At 47.8% G+C, this 25112-nt stretch overlaps 4 protein-coding genes and 1 long non-coding RNA gene across 10 annotated transcripts; 2 read left to right on the top strand and 3 right to left on the bottom strand.

The window, feature by feature from the left end:
• Positions 1-126: 126 nt before the first annotated feature.
• tat (tyrosine aminotransferase) lies at positions 127-9681 on the bottom strand. Of its 2 annotated transcripts, XM_005815506.3 has the most exons (13): positions 8594-9681; positions 8354-8409; positions 6917-7137; positions 6449-6553; positions 6281-6348; positions 6059-6217; positions 5228-5366; positions 5106-5158; positions 2348-2500; positions 2006-2134; positions 1448-1531; positions 697-795; positions 127-615 (listed from the first exon to the last, which is right to left on the bottom strand). In XM_005815506.3, the coding sequence occupies exons 3-13, from the start codon at positions 7134-7136 to the stop codon at positions 475-477; spliced, it is 1350 nt and encodes a 449-aa protein (XP_005815563.1). In that variant the 5' UTR covers position 7137; positions 8354-8409; positions 8594-9681; the 3' UTR covers positions 127-474. The 2 variants fall into 2 exon arrangements, with proteins under 2 accessions (XP_005815563.1, XP_023207723.1); XM_023351955.1 differs by lacking the exon at positions 8354-8409 and having other exon boundaries at positions 8594-9680.
• Positions 9682-9797: 116 nt separating this feature from the next.
• Positions 9798-15175, bottom strand: tinf2 (TERF1 interacting nuclear factor 2). 2 transcript variants are annotated; one of them, XM_023348197.1, is made up of 7 exons: positions 15084-15175; positions 14875-14985; positions 14396-14613; positions 14175-14276; positions 13931-14032; positions 11341-11578; positions 9798-11087 (listed from the first exon to the last, which is right to left on the bottom strand). In XM_023348197.1, the coding sequence occupies exons 2-7, from the start codon at positions 14888-14890 to the stop codon at positions 10120-10122; spliced, it is 1644 nt and encodes a 547-aa protein (XP_023203965.1). In that variant the 5' UTR covers positions 14891-14985; positions 15084-15175; the 3' UTR covers positions 9798-10119. The 2 variants fall into 2 exon arrangements, with proteins under 2 accessions (XP_023203965.1, XP_014330604.1); XM_014475118.2 differs by lacking the exon at positions 15084-15175 and having other exon boundaries at positions 14875-15064.
• pdf (peptide deformylase, mitochondrial) lies at positions 12910-17128 on the top strand. 2 transcript variants are annotated; one of them, XM_023348228.1, is made up of 3 exons: positions 12910-13034; positions 16039-16613; positions 16888-17128. In XM_023348228.1, exons 2-3 carry the CDS (start codon positions 16046-16048, stop codon positions 17043-17045), a joined length of 726 nt encoding a protein of 241 aa, XP_023203996.1. In that variant the 5' UTR covers positions 12910-13034; positions 16039-16045; the 3' UTR covers positions 17046-17128. The 2 variants fall into 2 exon arrangements, with proteins under 2 accessions (XP_023203996.1, XP_023203989.1); XM_023348221.1 differs by lacking the exon at positions 12910-13034 and adding an exon at positions 15319-15403.
• Positions 16993-23372, bottom strand: spata2l (spermatogenesis associated 2 like). 3 transcript variants are annotated; one of them, XR_002754051.1, is made up of 4 exons: positions 21071-23255; positions 20389-20694; positions 17479-19124; positions 16993-17085 (listed from the first exon to the last, which is right to left on the bottom strand). XR_002754051.1 is itself a non-coding variant. In XM_023348212.1 (4 exons), exons 2-4 carry the CDS (start codon positions 21371-21373, stop codon positions 18414-18416), a joined length of 1320 nt encoding a protein of 439 aa, XP_023203980.1. In that variant the 5' UTR covers positions 21374-21375; positions 23316-23372; the 3' UTR covers positions 17317-18413. The 3 variants fall into 3 exon arrangements, 2 of the variants coding, with proteins under 2 accessions (XP_023203980.1, XP_014330606.1); XM_023348212.1 differs by lacking the exon at positions 16993-17085 and adding an exon at positions 23316-23372 and having other exon boundaries at positions 17317-19124; positions 21071-21375; XM_014475120.2 differs by lacking the exon at positions 16993-17085 and having other exon boundaries at positions 17317-19124.
• Positions 19142-20078, top strand: LOC111611436. The gene is made up of 2 exons (XR_002754052.1): positions 19142-19574; positions 19661-20078. It is a non-coding gene; the product is annotated as an uncharacterized LOC111611436 (long non-coding RNA).
• Positions 23373-25112: the final 1740 nt, after the last annotated feature.

Raw genomic sequence — 25112 nt, 5'->3', positions numbered from 1 at the left:
TCGTTTTTTCTTGGAAGTGGATATATTTGTATAGGCATCATAAATAAAACCTGTTATTGTTACTGAATATTGAATCTCGCGACCCGAAGGCTGCAGACGGGTTGAGACGAAATAAAAGCCCTTCAGCAGCGGCTATGACACAGTTTTATTAGACAACCAGAAACAGCAACAGAAAAATCAGTTTATGATAAACAGGAAACGGTAGCAAGTTCAGCATAGCATGGTGAACCAGAAGATCTGAAGAATCGGATCAGAACCAGCTGGGCCGCACCTATTTTAGCATTAATAGATCACTAATAACTCCTTAATAGATCACATCCAGACTCAGTTTATAAATATACAAAAACAATGGAGGGTAATATTTTAATATTTGCTGCCTGTATAAAATATAAATATTAGGCGACGTCCCTGAACCTCCCAGCATCAAAGAGGACACGATGTGGACGAGGACTAGCCGGGTCAGAACCAGCCGGGTCACTGGTCCAGGTCGTTGCCGTCGCAGCTGGGCGGTCGATACCAGGCCCGGCAGAACTCACGGATCCGGCCGCAGGCCTCCAGCATCAGCTCCTCTGGAACCGTCAGAACGATGCGGAAGAAGTCTGGATACTCGAACGCCTGAAGCCAGAGGAAGAGCAGCTCTGCCTGGCGTCCTCATCACCACTTATTGATATTAGTGATTATTGATGATTGTCTCACCGAGGCGGGCAGGCAGAAGACGGACTGCTCCGTCACCAGGCGCTCCGTGAAGTCCACATCGTTCTGAAACTCTGGGAAATGGTCCATTTCAATCCCGACCTGCAACAACACATGGCGTCCTGTTAGAGGCCGCTTCGACTTCCTGCCGTTTCTCTCTGCCGAGAATAAAATGATGCTGATGCCGTCGGGTCTCTGGTCCAACTCTGATCCTTCTGCAGTTTCTGCTTCATGACCAGCAGAATGACTCCGCTTAAATCCAGAAGTGAACAAACAAGGGAAGTAAATCTTCTCTGTATTTTCATGAAGTCTGTGCTGTGATGAGGGCCGGCGGAGTCCCTGCTCCAGATTCAGTGAAAGAGGTGAACAGAACCTGGTGCCAGAAGCCCATTAAAATGCTGTTTACATCGTTTTAAACTGTGTGAGCGTGAGGGGGAATAAAAATAGCAACAGGTATTTTGTTCCATATAACACAGTAGGAGTGTAACAGGTAAACCTTTATGGATGCAACTCCACTAAAAACCCTCCTGTTTAGGGTTGTATTTGAAACGTAATCAATTACAAATTTATTGATGGAGCCTGACTTAATGTCGTGTTTTGATTGTTGATTCTATGTTTCATTGTGTTTCTGTGTTTGATATGATGTAAAGCTCTTTGCTGCTGCTGAAATGTGCTATACAAATCAAATTTGAGTTGATTCTTCCCTCGGACCGATGACGATGATGATGACGGCCTCAGGCTGACCTCTACTCACCATCAGGTACATGGCTCCGGACGGCATGACGGGGTTGAGGCCCGGGACGGCGCTCAGCTCACTGAAGCAGATCTCTGCATTGGACTGGAGGAAGAGCACAGACTAATCTTTATCACATTCCTGTCGGAGTGAGGCATCTGCCTGCTGTTGGCCCATCTCTGGGTGGAGGCGGAGCTAAAGCTGAGCCCTGCAGGCTGATTGGACCAAACTAAATTCATCTTTCATCACATCAGCAGCGTCGTATGAAACTGAACATGAAGATGTTTCTGGACCAAATTAAGATTTTCAGCTTTCAAAACGGGAAAAACCTGAGAACGGCAGAGGATGTGTCATGCTGTGGGCCTGACTCTCTTTTCAAAGGTTCTGGGATCATCAAGTCCCAGAACCTTTGGACCGGCATCAACACAAAGGCTGAGCCCACCTTCATCATCATCAGTAGGATCCCAGAGCTGATCACTGATTGATGATCAATATTGGTAAACTGCATCCTAATATGGATTATTTTTCTGCTGCAATATAATCTGAATTAATGTTCACGCTGTCCGTCTGCAGACTGACCTGCAGGCAGCTGATGGTGCTGCTGTAGAAGCCGGGCGGCGTGTCATTCAGGATGCTCTCTAGCGCCCCCTGGACGACGGTGCAGGCTCCCAGGATGCGCTGGCTCAGCCTCACCAGGCCCTGGCGGATCTGAGGAGGTCACATGACAGCCGGGTCAGCAGCAGGTGGGGGTCGGTCAGCCTTTCTAATCTGATCGTCGGTTTATAATCGATAATGGAGGCAAATATTAGAGCAACACATTAAACCTGAAAACGATTTATCGACTCAATGGAAGCTCAGGCTGAAGGCATTTATTGATCAGCTGATCGATCAGAAGGAAGTGAAGGTGAAAGCGGGTCGGACCTCCGATCCGAAGACCCGGTTCCGGTCGTGGATGAGGATCCAGCCCATCCTCCAGCCTGGAACCAGCCAGCGCTTGGCCAAGCCCCCGCAGGCCAGAACCGGAACCTCGCTGCTGAGAGACGCCAGGGAAGGACTGTTGCATCCTGGGAAAACCTGGAGAGGATCAGAGCAGACGGCCATGTTGGATCGGGACAAATTGACGCCGTCAGTCGTCAGACATGGATCAGTGTTCCGGTCTGGATCTCTGGGTTTTGGCTGTTTTGAAGTTTCTGGAAGTTTGTTCCTGATTTGTGGCACATAGAAGCTGAATGCTGCTTCTCCAGGTTTGGTTCTGATTCAGAGCAGAACCAGAACCGGTCATATTAAACATTAAGGTCAGAGGTCAAATGCTTAAGGGTCCACTAAATTAGCCGGAGGCCTCCAGAACCCAAGCTGCTCCTCTGGTTCTGGTTCTGATGAGGAGGAAGTGAGCGTGAGACGGCCCAGTTACCGCTTCTACTCAGAACCTGGTTCTCATTAGAGCCGGACCCGCCTCCCGCCCCATTGGCCAGACCCAGTTACATAACTCTGCTGCTGCAGTCATAAAGCCAGCGGTTCTGTTGGACCACAGAGCCGGTCCGGAACCGCCCCGCCCCCACAGAAACACGTCTGAAACTGCAAAGTCATGCTGATCTGCTGCTGTTCACCGGCAGAAGCTCGGATGGTTCTGGTGAACCCAGTGACCCGTCAGAACTGCCAGAACCTCCCAGTTGCTGGAAAAACCCAGGAATGTTGCTGACCCGTGGCAGAACCGATGGAAGGTTCTGGTTCTGACAGGAAACCCAAAATATTTATGCTCTGCTAAACATGACTGAGTCCAAACAGTTCACCAGAACCAGAACCTCTGACCACAGATCAGCTTGAAAGGAACCAATAAAGTCCAATCAGAACCGCCTCTGAAGGGAAAATCACAGGAAGTGGACCTTAAGGCCCATCAAACATCCGACCGCTAGAGACCATCAAAATCTGCTGTTAGCGTCGCGCCCGCTTAACCTTTGACCTGCTGAGGTCAAATGGGTGAAAGGAGAGGTTTCAGGTCAGTCTCCCTGAAACCGGTGGACCTAATCCCCCTCTCTGCTGATTCTGGGGTCATGACTGACCCGACTGACCTGACCGACATGACCGTCCCAACTGACATCACTGACATCACTGACACGACTGATGCAACCGACATGACTGACATGACCGACCCAACTTTCATGACTAACATGACAGACCCGACTGACATGACTGACCCGACTGACATCACCGACACGACTGATGCGACCGACATGACTGACATGACCGACCCGAGTAGGCCTGTCGCGATAAACGATAAATCGATTAATCGTACGATAAATTAAAACTATCGACGTCATTTTAATTATCGGCCTTTCGTCTCTTCCGGCCTTTTTCTCTTTCAGTTAATGAGACTGAATGAAAAAGGGCTCAACTCCGGTGCTCTCCACTGACCTCTGACCTCATTTCCTTAGTGTAAAGCCCAGCGCACACTACACGATCTTAGAGCTGTCGGCCGATTGTCGGCTCATTTTCAAAACCTGACAGACCACACATTAGCCGACAGAAATCCTAGGTATAACGGTTCCATCGGGTTCGGTCCTGCCGTGTGGTGTCCAACAATGGGCACAAAATAATGGCTACAAGTTCAGTGAACTAATTTTAAAACCAGGCATTAATCAATGCTTTACTACAATCTACCTGCAATGCATGTGGCTAGTGTCAGTGTAAAGTCCTGACTGAATGAAAATCATTAGAACCTGTTTACGTCACGTTAACGAAGAACAGCTGAAAAGTTACCGGGTTTATCAACTGGTAACAATTTCGCTCCAACTCCTCCTCTTGTCATTTCTATATTCTTTGCATGTTGAATAAACATTAATGTTGTTTCCACATATCAACTCCAATGTCCGCTGGACTTCGGTTGCTCGGTGTCAGCTGTTTGGGATTCCTCTCCGTAATTTCCCCTCAGAAAACACGGAGGAGAATCCGTGCTTTCTGATTGGCTACCTGTCACATTCAACAGGTGTAGTTAAAGCTCCCAGTCGGGGAAAACTCCTGATTTAGATCGGAGCGGCAACGACGATCTACCGTAACACACCACACAATCTTAGAAAGACCAACGTTCTAAGATTGTTGTAAGGGGAAAAATAGGAGCAAAAAATCATGTAGTGTGAACTATTGCATCAGGTAGTCGATGTGCCCATCTTCTCTATTTAAATCTAATTATTACTGAAGGGCAACATAATATACAGACTTCATAATCTGCAGTCTTTTGGTTGAATGCAGTATTTATTTCCACTTTGGCTTTATGTTGTTTAGTTTTTATCAAGTACATTTTTTGTTAATGGAGACTGAGAATCCATTTTGTTTTTGGTTTTGGTTGTTTTGTTTATTTTGTTTATCAGCTCCAGTGTTTAATATTCTTTTGAAAATAAAGTGTATCTATCTTTGGCAGGAAATCACATCATTATTACATCATTTATATTAAATCAGTGTAAAAAGGTCTTCAAACAATATTATCGTTTATCGCAATAATTTTTGAGACAATTAATCGCTCAGCAAAATTTGCTATCGTGACAGGCCTAGACCCGAGTGACATCACCGACGCGACTGATGCGACCGACATGACTGATCCGACTGACATCACTGACATGAGTGACCTTACTGACATCACTGACCCGACTGACATGACCGACCCGACTGACCCGCTGCTACTCACCATGTCGCTGTAGATTTCATCCGCCAGGATGGGAACACAGAGCTTGGAGGCAACTGGAAGACAGAGGCATCGAGGTGAGACACTGCAGGAACCATTGACCCCGTCAGAGAGGCTCAACTCACCTGTCAGGATGTTCTGCAGGTGTTCTCGGCTGAAAACGGAGCCGCAGGGGTTGGACGGGTTGGTGACGATCAGACAGGAAGTCCTCTCGTCCACCAGGCTCTCCAGGTGTTGCAGGTCGATCTCCCACGACTTCTCAGGCTGAAAACGCAGACGGGGTCTCTGGTTCAGAGCTAGAAGCACACCTGCTGCACCAAGGTGAACTTTAAAGTACAAGTCAATGAGTAGACGTGGTCCTAGTTACCATGACAACAGAAGGGAACCAGATGATCACTTTGTGTAGCATCTGGTCATGGTTTTGTCCCAAATTATATCATTTATTCTTGACCGATTGACCGTCTATTTATTGGACAGATTTGTGACCAGAGTTTACTGAACAGAGGCTTCCTGTCGTTCTACACTTGACATGTTAAGTTGCAGTTTGTTTAGTTGGTTAAGCAGTAACAGTAGATAACTACAGCACACAGAAGTTATGTGAATCTCTTCTAAAGCATCAGAGGATTCAGTTTTAAGGCATGCTTCATTTCTCCTGCTTCAAGTTCAGAAAACAGATATGGAGAAAATGACAATAACACCAATAGATTACTGTAATCCCATATACAGTAATATGCTGATCACATTAATCTGTAGAATAACAGTAAAATAACTATAAAACTATAAATATTCTGGCCTAACAGCATGTTCCTGTTGATTTACTGTATTCAGTTTAATGTAATGTACAGTTCAAACAAATGACAGGAAGTAAACAGTTAGGGTTAGAGACGCACTTCCTCCCCTCATCCATCAGGCCACTGGTCTGAGGGGAATTGGTCACTGGAAGCAGCTTTTCTCACCAAAAGGTCGTAGAATTTGACCTCGATGCCCATGGAGATGGCCAGCGTCTTATACAAGGAGAAGCCGGGCCGAGGGACCAGGATGTTGTCTCCTGGGTTACACAGGACGCCGATGGACAGCTCAATGGCCTGGCTGCAGCCGCTGGTCAGGATGACGTCCTGCAATGGAGACAAGCTAAGCTAACGGGCAACGGAGACAAGCTAATGGGCGAGAGAGAGTACCTCTGCCTCCAGTGGAGCTTCAGGTCGGCTGCAGAAGTTTGCCACGGCCTGCCGGCTCCTCAGGTAGCCTGCAGAGATGCAGCAATGCAGAGATCCAGCAATGCAGAGATGCAGCAATGCTGCGTCCGGCGCTGCGGCGTCGGGACCTTCAAGTCTCCAGAGACTCACCCACAGACGGAGCGTAGCCGTTGAATCTCTGAGAGTCGATGGCGTCCTTCATGGCCTGGAGGACGGCGGCGTCCGTCGGCAGGTTCCCAAACACAGTGGGGTCACCTGCCAGACATCCGACATTAACATCCAACAACATTCAACATTAAACATCCAGACATCAAACGATGAGAAACCCTTTACTAATGGCAAACACGTGTTTGCCATTTTAATGAATTTAACTTCTGCTTCTACAAAGGAAAGTCTAATTTGTCATTTTTAAAGTCTGATTTATCAGTCAGAGAAGAAGTGAAAGTCTTATATCTGAGTCATAATTACGAAAATCAAGACTTTGGAGCTTAAATATTCATTTTAATCTCATAATGAAGGCCTTCTTTCATAAATATGACTCTTTAAAATGGAAAGTACAAGCTCATGTTTATTATGCATAGAATCTTGGTTTCCGTAGCAACCGTTTTACAGACCCACCGATGGACAGAGAGATCATGGGCTTGGCCGGGTTGGGGATCAGCTTCATCCCGTCCACAATGGCCCGGATCGGGTTCAACGTGTTGCGGGACATTTCCGACGGCTTCACCTCCCAGCGCTGCCTGCGGCTGCGCGGCTTGGCCGGAAACGGGCCGCCGACCTTCCCGCTCAAGGTCAGGGGCTTGCTCTTCATCTGAACCAAGTAGGCCTGGTTGTCCATCCTGCAGGACAAGAAGCAGCAGCCAGACCAGCTGGCGTGTTAACAGCCTGGAGATCATGTGATCAACTGGGACAGAAACAATTCAGAAGCAGAAAAATAATCCACTACATTTTTTATTTTAAGTCAAAGAATTAAAAATGGGTCAAATTTCTCATATTTGATTCGTCTTCAACTCTAAAAATCACTGAATGACTTTAATATTTAACACATAAAAGTAGATGGTCTAATGTTACTATTAGTTATGTGTGGGAAACGTAAACAAGCAGCATTAAATCACATTTATGAAGTATAGACTGTTGTCAGAAATTAAAACTGATGCATTTCATTTATTAATTAATTTAAATTAACTAAATAATAATTTAATTTACATGGAATCTATCATGTCATTAATAATCAAACCTTCTTTCACATTTCTACTTGTTTCTTGTTTTAGTAAATTCTTAGATCTGAATAATTGATCGTTTTAAGAGACTAAACTAATCAATAATTCCTCCAGTCTTGTTAGGCAGGATGGGAACACAAATACAGGTTTTATAAATGCAGTTAATTTGAACAGCTACCATCATTTTATTTTGTTATTTAAACCAAATGTTGTAATGTTTAGGTTTGTGTTTTAAAATCACAGCGAACTTTAAAGGCTTCATAACTTCCTGCCTGGATAATTTTGAGAAATCGGCTTTTACCAAATGACCTCTGCTCAAACCACGGCACGCCTTTCATAACGCTTTGATAAAGCTCGTTAAACTTCGCCAAACTTGGTTAAAGTTTGTGACACTTCTCAAACTTTGTTAGACTTTGCTGAACTGTCTTTAATGCTACAGATTGACCACCAGGATTTCTGAAATATTGGAACTGTTGGTGTCAATCGCTGAGCGTTAAACACCGAGTCCACCAAGACGCTGATATAAGACTGACCTCTGACCTGGGCCTCTTCAGGTTAAGATTCGAAACAGAAATGTTCAACATGGTTGGATGCTCAGAGTGCAGCATTTTTATATCTTATTGTCCGTTGGTCGACTGACTGCTTGTTGTTAAAGTTTATAGATATGATCATTTTGTCATTAGTAGGATTTTTGTTTTGCTGATTTAATTGAGGTCTTCTGCTGTGTTTCTACTAAAGTATCATCAGCAGATCATTTCTTTAAATCCTAAAACATTCGGGTCGCCGTGGTAACGGGCCGTCTTAAAGCTACTGTCCGAGTAATTAGAGTAATTACTAGAGTAACTGGCATCCAGTCCAGCAGCAGCTCATCAAAACTTCCTGCTGCAATATCTGGAGGCAAACAAACAAATAATGACATTTGATTCAGTAAATTACATTTTTATTAAATAAAATTAATTTACATGAAAGCTCATAAATTAGCTCCTCATCCATCATTAACAGCAGCAGATCCTCATTTATTCACCGTCAGGGTCAGGCCACTTCACTACAATAATGGAACAGAAAATCACTTTACCTGCTGAACGTCTGGCTGCTGGAGAACTGCTCAGGATTTTATCCAAAAGGACCACTGGAACCAGAACCACTAGAACCAGAACCACTAACGTCTGGCTGCTGGAGAACCGCTCAGGATCTCATCCAGCAGATCAAAGCTGCTTTTATAGATGCTGAGCAGCAAAACCTCCAGACGCAGCGCTCCCATTGGCCGAGGCCGGGGGCCGAGCGGGAACGCCCCCCTCCCACTCCTCTCCACCAGTAACCAGAACCAGACAGGCTGCAGCATTTACTGGGAGGGCATAGTGGTGGGTATACTGGTGCTGGGGGGGGGCGGCTGCGTTCGTCACGCGAAGGCAAACAGAGATCAGCATCAGAGCAACAAGCTGCGATCGATTAAAGTCTGTTGGAATCAGCTTCAAAACCTGCAGGTTCTGACCCGGTCCAAACAGAACTTCCTGGCCCTAGTGGGGGAAAGTAACAACCTGAACACAGCATCCATACAGTGAAGCAAGGTGGTGGCAGCACCATGCTGTGGGAAGACGGATCAGCAGCTAACGAGGCTAACTAGCCTCCCCGGCCCGTCGGGGGTTAATCTCGACCCGCTGCCCGACCCGCTTCTGTTCCGATGAAATGACGCAACAGATTGCTCTCTGCCGGCCGTCGACCTCGCGGCGCAAACAGAACCTCGGGTCGATACCTGGCCCATTCTCCAGTTCCCCGCAGGAACCGACCGGACTCTGACCTCTGAATCCTGGGAACAAATATGATGCGACACAAATACACTGACGCCACAGAACACTGATAATGGACCGGAACCAGGACCACTAGAACCACAAGAAATCATCTCTGACCCAACAGCAGCTTCTGGAGGGGCCATCACCATAGCAACGATGATGCAGTCACAAGGTTCTGAAGAGGTTCTGGTGTTTAACAACAAGCATGCCACACTTTTCAGATCAACTCTTCCTGACTGGCCGCCGTTCGTCGGGTTGGCGGAACAGGAAGTGAATACTTTGCCGACCCAGGTTCTGGTTCTGACACCCGAGACATTGTTTGCTTCTTCTTCTAACCCAGTGCTTCTCAATTCCAGTCCTCAGGCCCCCTGCTCTGCATGTTTCAGCTGTACCGGTATCTCAGAACAGCTGATCCAAATGATTGCATTACCTGTTCTGCAGCCATCAAGTGCTGCAGAAACCTGTTAATCACTCATAGATTCAATCCAGGTGTGTGGCAGCAGGGAAACACCTAAAACATGCAGGGCAGGGGGGCCTGAGGACCGGAATTGAGAAACACTGATCTAACCTAACCTGATAGACTAGAAGAAGGCGGGTTCTACCGGGTTCTGGACCATCACCAAGCAGAGGAAGGTCAGTGTTTACCACCTTAAAAGTGCGGCATGTGTTTTCTCTTCCCAGTAAACCCAGTTGGTTGCTGGAACTGGATCAAATAGGACTCTGATACCGGATCCAGGTCAGAACCGGTACTGATTGGACCCGTTGCTGTGAGGTCAGATCATCGAAGCAGGTTCATTACTGTATTTAAAGTCTAGAACCAGAACCGGCCCGGTTCCGTTTGGACTCTCCTTCCCTTCCTCAGAGGGAACCGGAACCTCCGGACCCTCCGGACCTCCGACAGGAATCTCTTCCTGTTGACGTGAGGCCGGTAGTCTGGATCTCTGCTGGGCCGGCGGGCCGGGCCGGGCCGGACCTCCTGGTTGCTAAAGGAGCAGCACTGCTTGGCGTTCAGTCGGGTCAGAACCACACACGGCTGCAAGCGGCCCAGAAGGGCTGAGGTTCTGGAGCCGGTAGGAGAACCTGGTTGGGATCTGTACTGAACGGTTCTGCTGGTTTGGGTTTCACGATGGATTCTGATGGAGTTCTGATGGACACCTTGCTGAGCTGGGTCAGTCGGAACCTGTGAGGCCCGGTTCTGTAGGTCAGAGGAAGGGACAGTCTGTCCTCCCAGAACCGGGCCAGAACTTGCAGGCTCCAGGACGTTTTGGTCCACCGATCTCCGGCGGGCCCAAGAACCCGAACCAGAACCACAGTGAGCTGCTTTGACCAGAATCGCAGAGACGGGTTGAGACAGATTGGACCCGAGTCCCCTCGAGACGTCCTCCAGCCGGACCACTGGAACCAGCAGGACGGGTCCATCAGAACCTTCTGAGGTTCTGGGCAGAGGCGAGACCAGGTCCGACGGCGTCTGGTCCGAGGACGAAACCGGGGTCGGGTCGGACGAAACCGGGGTCGGGTCAGATGGCAGCCAGGTCGGGTCGGACGGAACTGGGGGCGGGTCGTCCTCAGCACAGCCTCTCAGGAAGTTGTCCATCCAGCGCTGGTGCTTGGAGCAGAACTGAGGGGACGGAGGGACGTCCTCCTCCTCCACTGTCCCTGGTCCTGTTCTGTCCTCTGGACCATGGGGTTCCCCAACATCTGGACTGGAACCAGAACCGACCTGCAGGATCCAATCAGGCCCAGGCCGTCCCTGCTGGGACGTCTCTGAGGGACGAGCGTCTGGAGGACAGAAACAGAGACATCTGGCCGGGCTGGAAGGGTCATGGTGTGAATACTTTCAACATATTAAAGAGTAGACCACGCATTGGCAGGACAGGTGGCGGCCATCTTGGAGAGGGCGTCCATCCCACTCGGCTAATCTAACATATACTTAGGTTATCTGACATCTGCCAGGTTACACTGACTGAATCAGCGATCGACCTCTCCAAAATGGCCACCTTATGGCCAATAGCTGAGGGCGGTCGTTGCTCACCACACAGCAGCAGCTTCCTCCCAGCTAATGAAGGTGAGCTCGTCTCCTCCTCATCCTCAGGATGTTGCTTGTTCATCATCTGAGTCAGAGTAATGAGACCAGGTTGGGGTTGGTTCGGCCCGGTTCTGCCGCTGCAGGTGTCTGCAGATAGCGCCCTCCGCAGCTCCTGCAGGTAAACCAGCAGTCGCTGCTCCACCTTTTGGGCATAGCGCTCACCGTAGCGTTCCTCCATGTCACCCTGGAGACGACAACAATCGTTCTCATTGGCTTGTGTAATCATCCAATCATTGGCTTCCTGGCTCAGTCATACAATGGACTAACACCAGCCAGTGACTCTGTAGACATGATAATAATAATAATAATAATAATAATAATAATAATAATAATAATAATAATCTTTATTGTCATTAGAGAAACCATAGAGTCTCTGCTGGGCCTTCTTTGTCAGTTCTGCTGTGTTTCCATCCCAGGCCAGGTTATCCGTGATATGAACTCCCAGGAAACAGAAGTTTGACACCTTCTCCACCAGCTCTCCGCAGATTTTTATTTTTAATAATAGACCCGTCATTGGCTGCTCGGGTGCAGGAAATACAGCGGCCATCTTGGAGCTGTCGTCCCTCCTACTTGGCTAAAACCAAAGCAGTAGAAGAAGCAAGAAGGACGTCGCTGCAGCAAACAGAAAGGGGCGAGGACAGACCACTAGCAGACTCATACCTTTGTGGTATTCTCATTTAATGTAATTATATTAGTTGTGTTACCACCTCCACGCCACTAGAGGCAGTATCAGGCCAGAAAAGATGCGACTAAGGAGCAGATTTAGAAGTTCACAGAAAGCTACAGAATCTGTTAAAAACTGTGAGCTGCACTGAAGTAAATAAAAGAGAAAAGTTCAAATACATGTTGAGAGTGAAAATCTTTCCTACACATGAAGAAGAATTCATGTTTAGGAATAAGTTGTAATTATTTTCTTAATATTGATTTAGATTATCTGACATAAGATCCTACATTAGAAATTGAACAATATATTGTAAAAGTTAGATTACATGTTAAAACATTCACCAGCAAAGTTTACACAGATGGCAAAGACTATTATTAATACTTAATTCTTTCACTTTGTCAAAAGTAAGATGGCTCCCAAATCTCCTGGTTTTGTTTTGAAGGTTTCCTAAAGACACGATGTGAGGAAGAAGTGGGAAACGGATTCACTGCACAGAATGAATCTCACATCGGATCTTGGGGTGCATTCAGACCAACCCAGGATTAGAGTCCTGAATCTAATCTCTAATCTATTTGTATAGAAACTCTGATTTTTTGGGGAGGTCAGAATGCAAATTTGAATTCCCAGACGGACTTAAAAAGCGAACTCCGATCCACCTAAAAGTCTCGGTCTCGGTCCGGTTGAAGTGACCCCTATTTGGACGATATATTGGTGGCTAGTCCCTCTGCGGAAGAAAACAACGTGAACCTTCGTCAGCTGTTTGTTAGACTCAGTGATGACCTGATCGTGAACCCGGGTTCAAATGCCAATTTGGTCTGCCTGCTGTTGAGTTCCTGGGACACAAAGTCTCTTCTCAAGGGGCTGTTCCAATGCGGGATGAGCAGGAATCTGTCACAAAATGATCGTAGCGCCTTTATTTCTTACCCGATTTCTATAAACAGGGCTTAAATTAAATCTGAGGACGTTGCTGATGTTTGTAAGTATTCTCTCTTGATCAGGGTCATCTTTGTTTTTCTATATTTGTATTATTTTGTGTTTGTACATTTATATAAATATAAATTGAAGTTGGGCTGCACAGTGACGCAGCTGGTAGCACTGTTGCCTTGCAGCAAGAAGGTCCTGGGTTAAATTCCCGGGGTCTGCATGTTCTCCCTGTGCATGGTGGGTTCTCTCCGGTTCTCCGGCTTCCTCCCACAGTCCAGAAACATGACTGTCAGGTTAATTGGTCTCTCTAAACTCTCCCTAGGTGCGTGTGTGTGTGTGTGTGTCCTGTCTGTCTCTGTGTTGCCCTGCGACAGACTGGCGACCTGTCCAGGTGACCCCGCCTCTCGCCCAGAACGTTAGCTGGAGAGGCAGCAGCTCCTCCTGACCCCAGTAGGGACAAGGGTGGAAAGAAAATGGATGTATTGATATTACTAAATATATGAAAAAATTATGAACGGCTGTGTGCCTTGTAAAATGCTTATCATACATCAATATTCTATTCCTATTCTATTCCGTTTTCCCCACTAAGAATATTTAAATATGCTGAACCATATGTCAATATGTTTTAAAATAAGTGTCCTTGCACATGTAGCCATGACAACTGTTTGAATGAGGTTTCCAGTAAAAAAGTGTGAAAATCTGTTGAGTATTTAGTGAGTTATGATTGATTAAATGCTCTGATACTTCATTGAGTATCACTCATATAACACTGAGTGGAGCGGACGACCTTTCCAAGATGGCACAAACCTGACCTTTGACCTGAGATACGAGGGTTTTTAGCAGCTCTGTGCTGCCCCCTGCTGGACATAACCAGAAGCAGAGATGGAGGTGGAGCTGAGGCTTAATCCAATCAACAGGTCCAGTCGGGTCCTATTGGGTCCTACTGACCTTCAAGTAGTCCTGCAGCCTCTCCTTGGTGAAGGCCAGGTTCTGGGCCAGGCGTCTGAAGTCGGCCTGGTTCTTCCTCATCAGGAACATTTCTCTCTGGTTCTATGGAAGCAAAAGGATCGGCTCTTGGATTCGCACCAACAACCTCTGACCGGGATCAAAAGCAGCTCTAACGGTCAGCAGTCCAGTTCCAGTTCAATTCAACAGAACCGGCACCGCTGGTTCTAGTGGGTTAGATACTTACACACTGATCTTCATACTGAGGCAGCTTGTTGGGGAAGAACCGGATGATACTGGACACGATGTGGACCGTCCCTCTGCCTTCCCTCAGCATCCGCATGACGACCTGTAACAGAACCAGAACCTTCAGAACTACCAGAACCATCCCTCTGCCTTCCCTCAGCATCCGCATGACGACCTGCAACAGAACCAGAACCTTCAGAACCATCCCTCCTGTAGTCCTACCATGGTCTTCAGACCGAACTGGATCTTCATGTGTTTGATGGCGGGAATCAGCCCGGGTAGCAGGCGGTGCGTCGCGTCCAGGAACGCCATCACCGTCTCAAAGTTCTGCACGTCCCGGTTCCTCACGATGGACAGGGCCTGGGCAGAGAGGACCCGCAGCCGCCTCGAGTCCTCCAGGTTCAGGGGCCGAAGATCCGGCTCGGTCCCGCCGGAGACTACTGCGGAGACACAAGATGTTCTGATCAGGTTCTGCTGCGGTTCGGTCAACAGGAACTAAGTCCAGTGGTGGCCAGCAGGGAACTTTGGATCAGATACTTTCACCTTCTCCAGTCAAACGTCCAGAACTTTCCAAAGTTCTTTTTTTTCCAGCTAATTTTGAATTAAACGCATCAGGATTTTCTAGCAGGTGTTTCTCCAGAAGTTTCCAGACGTTATTCAGCTTCCTCTTTTAACAGCTCGGTCCCGTCAGCTGGACCTACCTTGGTGAACCGCCATGATTCTGTAGATCAGCGGAAGAGCCTGGGTGGACCCGGCCCGGATCAGCTGCTCTCTGCGGGCAACAGGTCCTCCGGCAGCCCGGTCTCCTCCACCTCCAGCGGGACATGCAGAGACAAGTTCAGCATCCCTCACAGTCTGCTTGAATCTGGATTTAAAAACGAACTACTTCCGCTTCCAAGTCAACGCTTACCTTCAAAATAAAATCTCCTGAAGTCCAGAGTTTTAATAATCAGTGTAAATATTTAGGGAGAAAAATAATAATTTCAGTTAATTATATGATTAGTTGACACCAAAATTTCCTTTGAGAACCATGACCGGCAGGAACAGAACAGGAGCCACAGTTTGAAAACCTTGGTCCAAATATAGGCTTTTATTATGAAGTGAATCGTGCTGCGCATGCGTGGTAGACCAGGAAGTGATCACAGGGAGCGCCTCTCCTCTGTCCTGGCTTCTCCTTCCAGAACTGAGATATTTGTAGCTCAGGTAGCTTCAGCATCAGCGGACCTGCAGGTAACAGGAAGTCTATTAACCACTGACACGGAAATACGTCATTTATTTCAGACTAAAACCGCGGCAGCGGTAATACTCAATAATACTTGGTGGAGTTGCTGGATAGGAGAGCATGTTTTAATGTACCAGACAGACCGGGCGGGCGGGGTTTAATGGTGCGCTTAACTAAACTGGTGGTTTCTGATTAAATCAGAAATACATGTCTCAGGCATAACATTATGACCACCGACAAGTACAGTGGCTGATGACCCTTCATCGTGGCTGCTGTAAGTGGGTAGGAATTATTGGACTTAAGACAGGGGCAAACCCTGTCCTCTGGCGTCCTGCGACTCTCAGCTGTCTCTCTGGTCCAACACAGCAGAATCTCCTCCTCAGTGCAGTCAGGTTCTCCAGAGTCCTGCTAATCACCTCGATTATGTGACTCAGGTGTGTTGAAGCAGAGGCGCATCTAAACTCTGCAGGCGTGGGCTGCCCAGCCCTGGCTTAACATTCAGGCAGGTGGTCATAATGTTATGCCCGATCTGTGTAAACAGTGAGGTGGCCTTCAGAAGGTTCTGGTTCTACTGAACATTTCCCATTTCTTCTTCGTCTGTGACTTTAACATCCCTTTTGTCCTGATCCATCCTGACCTCCAGCGTCACCATGACCTCCAGCGCCGCTCTGCTCGCCTGGTCCAGATTCGGGTTCTGTGCGTCCAGAACCGCTTCCTCCTCATGCAGAGTCCTGGTCCGATCCGCCTGCAGTCGCTCTTGGTCCAGCGGCGTTAAGGTGCGCTCCTACCTGCAGTACGTGAAGCGGAAGCTCCGCCCCCCTCCAACCCCCCCCTACAGCCACGTGTGCCAGGTGGGCGACCCGGTCCTGCGCTGCCGGGCCGCCGGCGTGGACCCTGCGGCCATAGCGGGCCCGGAGATCCAGCGGGTTCTGGTAACCATGGTGACGGTGATGAGGAGGCTGCAGTGCGTGGGTCTGAGCGCGCCGCAGGTGGGCGTGCCGCTCCGCATCCTGATGCTGGAGTATCCCTGGAACCTGTTCGAGGCGGTTCCGCCCGCGGCCCGGCGGGCCCTCGGCCTCTCCATCCAGCCGCTCCGGATCTTCCTGAACCCGGAGCTCCGGGTTCTGGACAGCAGCACGGTTCTGTCTCAGGAGGCCTGCGAGAGCGTCTCGGGCTTCTCCGCCGCCGTGCCGCGGTTCCGATCCGTGGAAGTGTCAGGTGCGTCTGTAAACCTGTCCAGAACCGGATTCTGCTGGTTCAGGAGAAAATCAACCCATGAAATGTTTCCATTTCGTCCTCTTTAATGTAGCAAAGCATCAGAACCGATCAGGTAAGGAGGCTGGTTCTGATCGGTTCTGATTGGTTGAGTTCTACTGATGGAGTAGATTTATGGTACTTCTGGCTGGTGAAATGACCTTTGAACTCTATAAACAATCGGAACTTTAAGGAAATTAATAATGGAGCATTCAGGGGTTCTGCTTCCTGTTTTCAGGCCTGAACGAGAAAGGTCAAGAGGTCACCTGGCAGGCGAGCGGCTGGCCGGCCCGGATCCTGCAGCACGAGATGGACCACCTGGACGGAGTTCTGTACCTGGACCGCATGGACTCCAGAACCTTCGTCAACATCAACTGGCAGGAGCACAACGAGTAGCGCCAGCCGGCCCCGGGCATCGCAGAGCTTGACCCTGGTTCTGGTGAACCAAACAGGTCAAATAAAATCTCTTTAAGATGAAATGAGCTGAATCTGATCTTCATCAGTCTGAGCACAAAAGATGTTCTGAACTCGACCCGGTTATGGCCCAGCTGGTACCAGAATGTTTCAGAACCAGAACTGAGAGCAGATACTGAGCAGAGGTCCAGGTTCTGGAATATAAAACCCCCTGATGGGTCCGAGGTTCTGTTGCCTTTCTTTGACAAACTGAACTTTTTCCACCAACAGGAACCAGAGTCATCAGAACCTCCAGAACCATCAGAACTGACTGTGTGGATCTATTCTCGTCACAGAAATAAAGGAACGTTTCTCTGATTTTCTGAAAAGTGAAACCAAGCAAACTCTGAAACCAGAGGTTCTTCTGGTTCTTTACCTCTGTGCTGGTAGGGTCCGGTCAACATCGGGTCCGGTCCGTCAGGTTCTGCTTGAGGCCTTGGGCCGGCCCTGCATGAAGAGCTGCTCTCTGCTGGACGCTCACCTCCAGCCCATTTAGCCCAGCTGTGGGGCAGAAAGATGAAATTGAAGCCAGACGTTTTCTCTGTATTTGGGGGCGTCGTCAGTTTTTCTGCTATTAGAGACCAATTAGCAAAATAAATAGAAACGATTTTTCTAATTTCAACATCAGATGTACGGTTTTATTCACAAACAAATGCATGTTGGAAAAAAATATATTCTTGCCCATAATTTGATAGAGGCGTAGATCCGCCCCCTCCATGGGCCCGGCCTCTGAACAGCCAGACTCATTCATTTTGCTAAATTATTTTTAGCTAAATACTGTTGTTGAGAAGCACAAGCAGGCCTCCTGACGCACAGATTTTAAAAAAAATACTCAAAAAAAGGCAGTAGGAGCATCAAGGTCCGCCCCTCTGTGGTATTCTGATTTAGTAATGTAATTTTATTAATTGTGTTACCACCCCACGCCACTAGAGGCAGTATCAGGCCCGAAAAGATGCGACTAAGGAGCAGATTTAGAAGTTCACAGAAAGCTACAGAACTTATTAGAAACTGTGAGCTGAGCTGAAGAAAATAAAAGATAGAAGTTCAAATACATGCTGAGAGTGAAAATCCTTCCCAAAAGTGAAGATATATCACAGATTTCAAAAGAAAATAAAAATGGGAGACCGTGGATAATGTAGGTAATAGCGCCCCCTTCACTTCCGGAGTGCAATGGTCCCGCTTCCAAATAAGCTATGGGACTGACAGCGGTCCGTCCCGCCCTTCCTGTTTGCTGCAACAAAGTGAACTTGCAACGTGTTGATCTCTCAGGCACTGAGGTTCGGCTCATTGAGCCCGAAGAGCAGGAAGTCCTCAGACGGAGGTGGACAGGTCGGTGGACAGGTGGAAGCTGCGTCCGCAGACGCAGGTCAGCGGGTTCTTGTACCAGCAGTCCCTGCAGAACTCGTCGCCGCAGTAGAGGCACAGGACACGCGGCGTCCCGCAGCAGGACTTCCCGCAGGAACACGTCCCCAGGCAGCGGGTCCGGTGGGCCAAGCGGCACAGCTTGCCCTCCACACAGGCGGCGCCGTGGACAGCTCTGCAGGTGAGGCACAGCAGGTGGGGGTTGGCGCTGGCCGCTTCACAGTGGTAGCTGATTGGCTGAGAGGCGGCGGTGTCACCGGAGGTGGCCGTGTCCTCGGGGACGGCGTCTCGGGGACACTCCTCCCCTGTCTCCGGCCCCGTCTCTGGGACGCCGCTCGCCGGCTCCACCTGGTGGCGCTGCAGGTTGCAGTCGGTCAGGTGGACGCAAGTGATGTCATGGAGGACACCGCAGTCCAGGCAGCGCTGGAGACTAAGCGGAGGCGCACGGAGACAGCCGCATAGGTCATGGGGTCGCCCTCTCTCAGCCTCCAGCGGCGGGGGAACGACCGGACCAAACATCCTGCTGCGGGGCGCCGCCACCGGCCCGTTGCTGCGCCGCTGGCCACCAGGGGGCGCCGTGCTGTCGTCCCGGTACAGGTCCAACTCTCCCTCTGCGTCCTCCGGGACAGACAGCAGCCGCTCAGTGTTGTCAATGGCAACCTGTCCAAAGACAAACATCCAGCTTCAATCGCTTCCAGTGGCAGAAGAAGAACCGGGCCTTTAAAACCAACTGGACCAGAACCAAACCATAGCAGAAGCTGAGCTCAGACACCTGCAGGTCAAAGGTCAGACTCCTTTGACTTGCAGTCCTCCATCATTTCCAGACTTGGAGCTCCTAAAGTATCGCTGACACAACAAAATGATTTGAAAAGACAAACTGCTGCTTTAATTTTGCAACACTAAAGATTTTAATAATAAATATTTCTCACAGATTACAGAAAGTAGAGCAGCGGCGCCATCTTGTGACATAATCAGGGTCAGTCAAAACATAGCAGTCAAACGTGTATCCGCCATGTCTACCAGCAAACAGTCGCTCCGTATTTTCATCAGTTAAAAACCTTTTGACTTTTGTGTGCGAGTCCCTGTAAAAATGAGACAAACGTATACATGGTGAGGAAGCTGAAGTTCTGTAAATAATTTCATTAGCCTAATTGTAAATAGTTAAAATATAATATATTGTTGCTTTCTTTCTACAGACAACATGAACACAGAGTGAAAATCCCTAAGAAAACAACCCTGAGATATTTACGGTTATCAGAAGGAGACAGACGTTCAGATCCAAACCTTCACCGTTTCTTCTTCCCAGAAACGTTTGAGTCATCGTCACTTCCTGGACTTTATGGATCAATAAATACTAAATATGGCTTCCGACTCCCTCCTCGTCACTCGATGTGGATCCTTCCTCCAAAACAGCAGAGAAATCGCTCTGATCAACTCCCTGCGCTTCTGTTAATCGGTCGTTTCAGGTTTGACTTACCTGATGATGTCATAAGATGGCGCCGGCGTTTGACCCAATTATTACTGAGAAAAACCACAATGCTCCGTGGAATTTATATAATTCTGTGATATTCTGTGAATATTTATTATTAAAAGCTTTTGTGTTTACAGAACAAATACAGTAGTTCATGTTTTCAATCATGGAAGCGGTTTTATCGTGTCAGCAATATTTAAAGGGCCGGTTACGGTTTAGAACCACCTGGTCAGCCCCAGGTGAGGCTCCACCTGGAGGTTCTGAGGCAAACCGGGCTGAACTGGATTAATGGTTCAGGAGAAACATCTGCTATAAATACTTTAATCGTTTTTCAGTTAAATGCTGAAATTCCTGTCTAAGAAGAAGCTCCTGGAAGGAAATCAGAGTAAATAAAGATGAGACCTGGAGACAAGGTGATGCATTAAAGTTGAGGTCAAAGTTCAGCAGCCGTACCTGCAGCCGCTGGCCTTGCCGCCGCTCCCGCACCACGCCTAGCTCCCGCACCACGCCTAGCTCCCAGCGGGCGCCGCCACGCTTTCCCAGGGCGGCCAGCAGGAGGTGACACTCGCAGCGGGCCAGGAAGAAGGCGCAGGCCAGGCACAGCAGCTCCCGCGGCGCCGCCACGCCGCCAGCAGGCTGCAGGCGCAGCAACCGGGTCTGGGCCGGGCCGGGCCGGTACCCCAGCAGGCCGAACACTTCCTCAGTCTGCGGCGCCGAAAGTACCGGAGCGACGCAGTGGGTGAAGGTACCGGAGTACATCTGGACCAAAGCAGATGAAACGCCACAACGTTAAAGGCTGAGGAGGCTTCAAGCTAACTTTATGCTAACATTGGCTCAGTTTAGAAAATTCTCCATGACGACCTGCGCCTTTAAGAACATCGGGCGCAGCTTCACAGTGCAGCTTCACAAAACACAGCTCAGATTTTAATAAAACTGAATAAATCTACTTTTAGTTAAAGTTAGTTCACATGTGGGAGAAAAATGTTAACTTAGCAGATCTGGATCATTACAGATGAAAGCAAAGGAATTGTTTTAGGAATTGCACTTTGGCTCTGAACAATAAATTATTGTTATAGACAGTAAATAATAATAATTATACTGTTCGTCAGTCGGCCGCTCCAGGGTCCGGCGGTACCTTGATCACCCGGTACTCCTCCCTCCAGGGGCCCAGGTACAGGTTCAATGCCGCCTGCTCCAGAACCTCGAAGGTCCGGGCCAGGCCACGCAGACCCGGACCGCGCCGGGCCTCCAGAACCTCCTCCATCAGCCGCAGCGGCTCCAGGCCCAGGCTGTGCAGCTCCCGGGGGTCGGAGGTCGCCAGGAGGCCCTCGACCTCTGACCTCAACACCTCGTCCTGACAGGCCCGGCACGACCCCCGACTCAGGATCTGCTGCTCCAGAACCCGGTCGTACGCCCGGACCAGGTCCACACCGCGCATCTCTGAGGGACGAGAAGAATATCAGAACCGGGACCAGGACCCGAACTCGGTACCCAGCGAGTGGACCTTCATTGTGAGGAAGAGGAGGATCGTGGCTTTAATATTCATCACTAATGAAATCTGAAAAGTGTGGAGTGTTTTTATATCCCTCCTGTCTGAGTCAGAACTCTGCAGAACCTCTGGGGTTAGGGCGTCTTCAGCCGTTTTCCCACAGATTGCAACGTATTCAGGTTTGGACTTTGACTAGGCCGTTCCAACCCATGAATGAGCTTTGAATTGAACCATAATATTTCTGGCTGCTGTAAGCTGAACTTTGACCCCAGTCTCAGCTGAGTGTTTTGATTATCTCTGCCCATCTTCCCACAGTATGATGCTGCCACAACCATAATAAATAGCTATTTAAAACATCTTAATTTATATTTTTAAGGTTTTTATTTGTGAAAATGATTAAAACTATGGGGCATTTTCCCAAACTTTTACTGTTTTAATCAGTGATGATGTCAGTTCCTGTCTTTCCAGTTCTCCATCAGCTTTCATCAGAAGTAAGAAAATAAATCCAGAATTAATAAAACCAGACAGGGACATTATGAACCGGAAGTGGAAGTTTTAATATAATCAAATAGGTCAATCTGTCTCTGTGTAAAGTTATTGGCTTTTCTGTTGTTCTTCCTGAAGCAGTTCCTTACAGAAATTATTTCTGCTGTTCTTTGAAGTAAAAATTGAATTTCAGAATCGGAAGCTAACTTCAGTGCCCTGAACTCAACGCTGAAGTTAGCTTGTGATTCAGAGGTGCAGTAAAGGGCTATTTCCTGTTGTATTTTTTTAATGTTTTTTAAAATCAGCTCTAGTTCAAAATAAGATTCTAAGAATAAAAACTTTAGTTTGTTGCATTTTTCCTTCTGTTTACTACGATGTGTGTTGTGTTGTTTCTTTATTACTTTTTATCATTATTTTATGTAACTGCCAAAATCTGCCAATAAAGTTTGAGCTCAAATGAAACTTAAGCAGGAAACCTGAAGAAGGTTCTGACCGTCTAAGGTTTGGAAGAAATGAGTTCATTTTTTGGACCGGGTCAGACAGAACCTGAAGCCGCAGTGAAACCAGCCCAAATAAGCCCAGATTATATCTGATTACATGATATAAAATAGCAGGTAACCAGTGAAATTCTGGGTATTTTTGTGTTGTCATCAGAGGTGCAGATTGGATCAGAACCAGAACTGTGCTGCTCTGGACCCACACTACAGGTCCAACCCTGATGTAATGCCACCAATCTGAAACTGTTTTGTTCCGGTTTTTGTCTTTCCTCTTTAACAGCGTCAGTCATTCAGAACCAACCGGTTGTTCTTCATTCCTTCATTCATAAACTGCCGCTATAGCCAGCAGAATCAATGCAGATCAACCCTAAGCTTAACTGGGACTGGACTGGTCCCTGTTCAACTGGTCCCAGCTCTGCGGTTTTAAAACTCAACTCCGTTTATGCTCATTTAATTGCTAAAAAATGTCTTTCCAGATAAATGAAAACGTTTCCAAACCATAAACCATGTTTTCAAGAATCTGAGGGATCAGTAGAATAATTAGGTTCGACTAAAACTCTAGATAGTCAAAAGTAGACCTGATTCCTTAAACTCGTGAAATAGCCCATTAATGAACCACCGAACCGGAAGCTAACTTCAGCGCCGTTTAAAGTTCTGAGGTTGATCCAAAGTAAAGTTCGGTCCTGTCCCGGACCCGCCCCGAATAAAAGCTCGGTTTTGGTCAACTCCAAACGCCTTAATTCTGAGGTTCGACACCAACCGGGCTTTCAGTAATTCTCAAAACAAAACACATTTCTCCTTTTTCTCAAAGAAGTCTCGGTTCTGAAGCCAGCGCTGGCTCTAACACCAAGTGGAGGCGGACGGTTCGGACATGGGTCCAAACAGAAGAAGAAGAAACAGAACCTCACCTGCAGCTGGACCTCTCAGATCTTTTTCTTCTTCTTCCTTTCTGTGTTAGAGGATCGCAAGCGACTTGTAGGTGCACAGCGCCACCTCCTGTTCATGAGTGGAACATCCTTACTTTCCACCCACCGGATCCAGTCTGAGTTTTCTGTCATGGATATAAATGAATAAAGTTGCTCTTTATTTTCTTTATTTTTTTCAGGGGTTTGGTGGTAAAAAGACATTAATTATATTTCAGTTACCCACTTTGTGTGGGAGGAAGAGGAGGATGAGGATGAGGGGGAGGAGCCTCGTCACCGATAAGGTAAACATTGTCACCTGTTTTGGGTATTTCCCAGAACCTGCTGCTGGTCCACCTGAATCCCCTGAGAGTCAACAAAGGTCAAAGGTCAGGCGAAGAGCTATGTGAGTATGAATGCCTCATGTAACACATTGGGGGGAGGGAGAATAAACGAGATTTTACTTTAATATAGATGCGTAAACAAACCTTAATGTAACATTTCAAATAAAATAACCATGTTTATTCATACAAAATAAACAGAAAGGATATAAACAGTGACATGTATAAAATGCTGAGTAATTATACTCAAATTTACACAGACATTAGCTCATATATTGCAGAAATCTAAGGTTTCCTATCTGAAGTCAATTTCTTTATGCAAAATCAGTCTAATCAAGCAAGAGTAGAAATAATATTAGTCAAGTAAAAGACTAATATCAAGTGCAGTGCATTAAAATTATTCTTATAGTTTCCCCAAAAAAGTTACTAAAGTAAATGTAACCAGCACTATCCACTTTTGAACATAGATAACGAAATTAGTAGCCTACCCTTGTTAACAAGCTTAACATGATATATTGGCATTAGCTAGTCATGTAGCTAACATTAGCTAGTCACCAGGTAGCTAACATTAGCCAGTCATGTAGCTAATATGAGCTAGTTACCATCTTCAACCAGTCCCTAGCCCTGTCTACAGTCCCATCCTGCCTGAAATCTTCCACCATAGTCCCCATACCCAAGAAACCTCACATCTCCTGCCTCAACAACTACCGGCCAGTGGCACTAACCCCTGTGGTGACGAAGTCTTTTGAAAAACTGGTCCGGGGTCACATCACAGCACTTCTCCCTCCTGGCTTTGACCACCACCAGTTTGCCTACAGAGCCAACAGATCCACAGAGGACGCTGTGATCACGGCCCTCCATGCTGCTCTGTCACATCTGGAACAGCAGGGGAGCTATGTGCAGATGCTCTTTGTAGACTACAGCTCTGCTTTTAATACCATCCTCCCTCACAGACTGGTGGACAAACTGGGGGACCTGGGCCTCCCTCACTCCACCTGCATGTGGATTCTGAGCTTCCTGACCAACCGACAGCAGAGAGTTAGGGTGGGGAAACATACATCCACTGCCCTCAGCCTTAGTACTGGCTCTCCACAGGGCTGTGTGCTGAGCCCCCTGCTCTATTGTCTGTACACATACGACTGCACCTCTGCCCACCACAGCAACACCATCATCAAGTTTGCTGATGACACCACAGTGGTGGGGCTCATCTCAGGAGGCGACGAGTCCGCCTACAGGGGTGACGTGGAGCGGCTGTTGCAGTGGTGCAGGGAGAACAATCTGCTCCTCAACAACTCAAAGACAAAAGAACTCATAATAGATTACAGGAGGAATAAAACGGACATTACACCACTAACCATTGGGGGAAAATGTGTGGAGAGGGTAGCTGATTTCCGTTTCCTGGGGGTCCACATTGAGCAGGGCCTCACATGGAACATGAACACCTTGGAGCTGATAAAAAAAG

Source organism: Xiphophorus maculatus, chromosome 2, assembly GCF_002775205.1.
Source record: "Xiphophorus maculatus strain JP 163 A chromosome 2, X_maculatus-5.0-male, whole genome shotgun sequence".
NCBI classification, from domain to species: Eukaryota; Metazoa; Chordata; class Actinopteri; order Cyprinodontiformes; family Poeciliidae; genus Xiphophorus; species Xiphophorus maculatus.
Note: the sequence above shows the minus strand (reverse complement) of the source record. Positions and strands in the feature narration are given on the sequence as shown.

Coding starts and splice junctions, on each gene's coding strand:
- pdf (XM_023348228.1), top strand. CDS start 16,046: ATGACCTCCAGCGCCGCTCTGCTCGCCTGGTCCAGATTCGGGTTCTGT. Junction 16,614..16,887: donor CCGATCCGTGGAAGTGTCAG/GTGCGTCTGTAA, acceptor TCCTGTTTTCAG/GCCTGAACGAGAAAGGTCAA.
- spata2l (XM_023348212.1), bottom strand. CDS start 21,373: ATGCGCGGTGTGGACCTGGTCCGGGCGTACGACCGGGTTCTGGAGCAG. Junction 20,695..21,070: donor AGGAGTACCGGGTGATCAAG/GTACCGCCGGAC, acceptor GCTTTGGTCCAG/ATGTACTCCGGTACCTTCAC. Junction 19,125..20,388: donor GGCAAGGCCAGCGGCTGCAG/GTACGGCTGCTG, acceptor GTCTTTGGACAG/GTTGCCATTGACAACACTGA.
- tinf2 (XM_023348197.1), bottom strand. Junction 11,579..13,930: donor GGCTGCAGGACTACTTGAAG/GTCAGTAGGACC, acceptor TGTCGTCTCCAG/GGTGACATGGAGGAACGCTA. Junction 11,088..11,340: donor GAGGAAGCTGCTGCTGTGTG/GTGAGCAACGAC, acceptor TCTGTCCTCCAG/ACGCTCGTCCCTCAGAGACG.
- tat (XM_005815506.3), bottom strand. CDS start 7,136: ATGGACAACCAGGCCTACTTGGTTCAGATGAAGAGCAAGCCCCTGACC. Junction 6,554..6,916: donor CATGATCTCTCTGTCCATCG/GTGGGTCTGTAA, acceptor GATGTCTGGCAG/GTGACCCCACTGTGTTTGGG. Junction 616..696: donor TCTTCTGCCTGCCCGCCTCG/GTGAGACAATCA, acceptor CTCTGGCTTCAG/GCGTTCGAGTATCCAGACTT.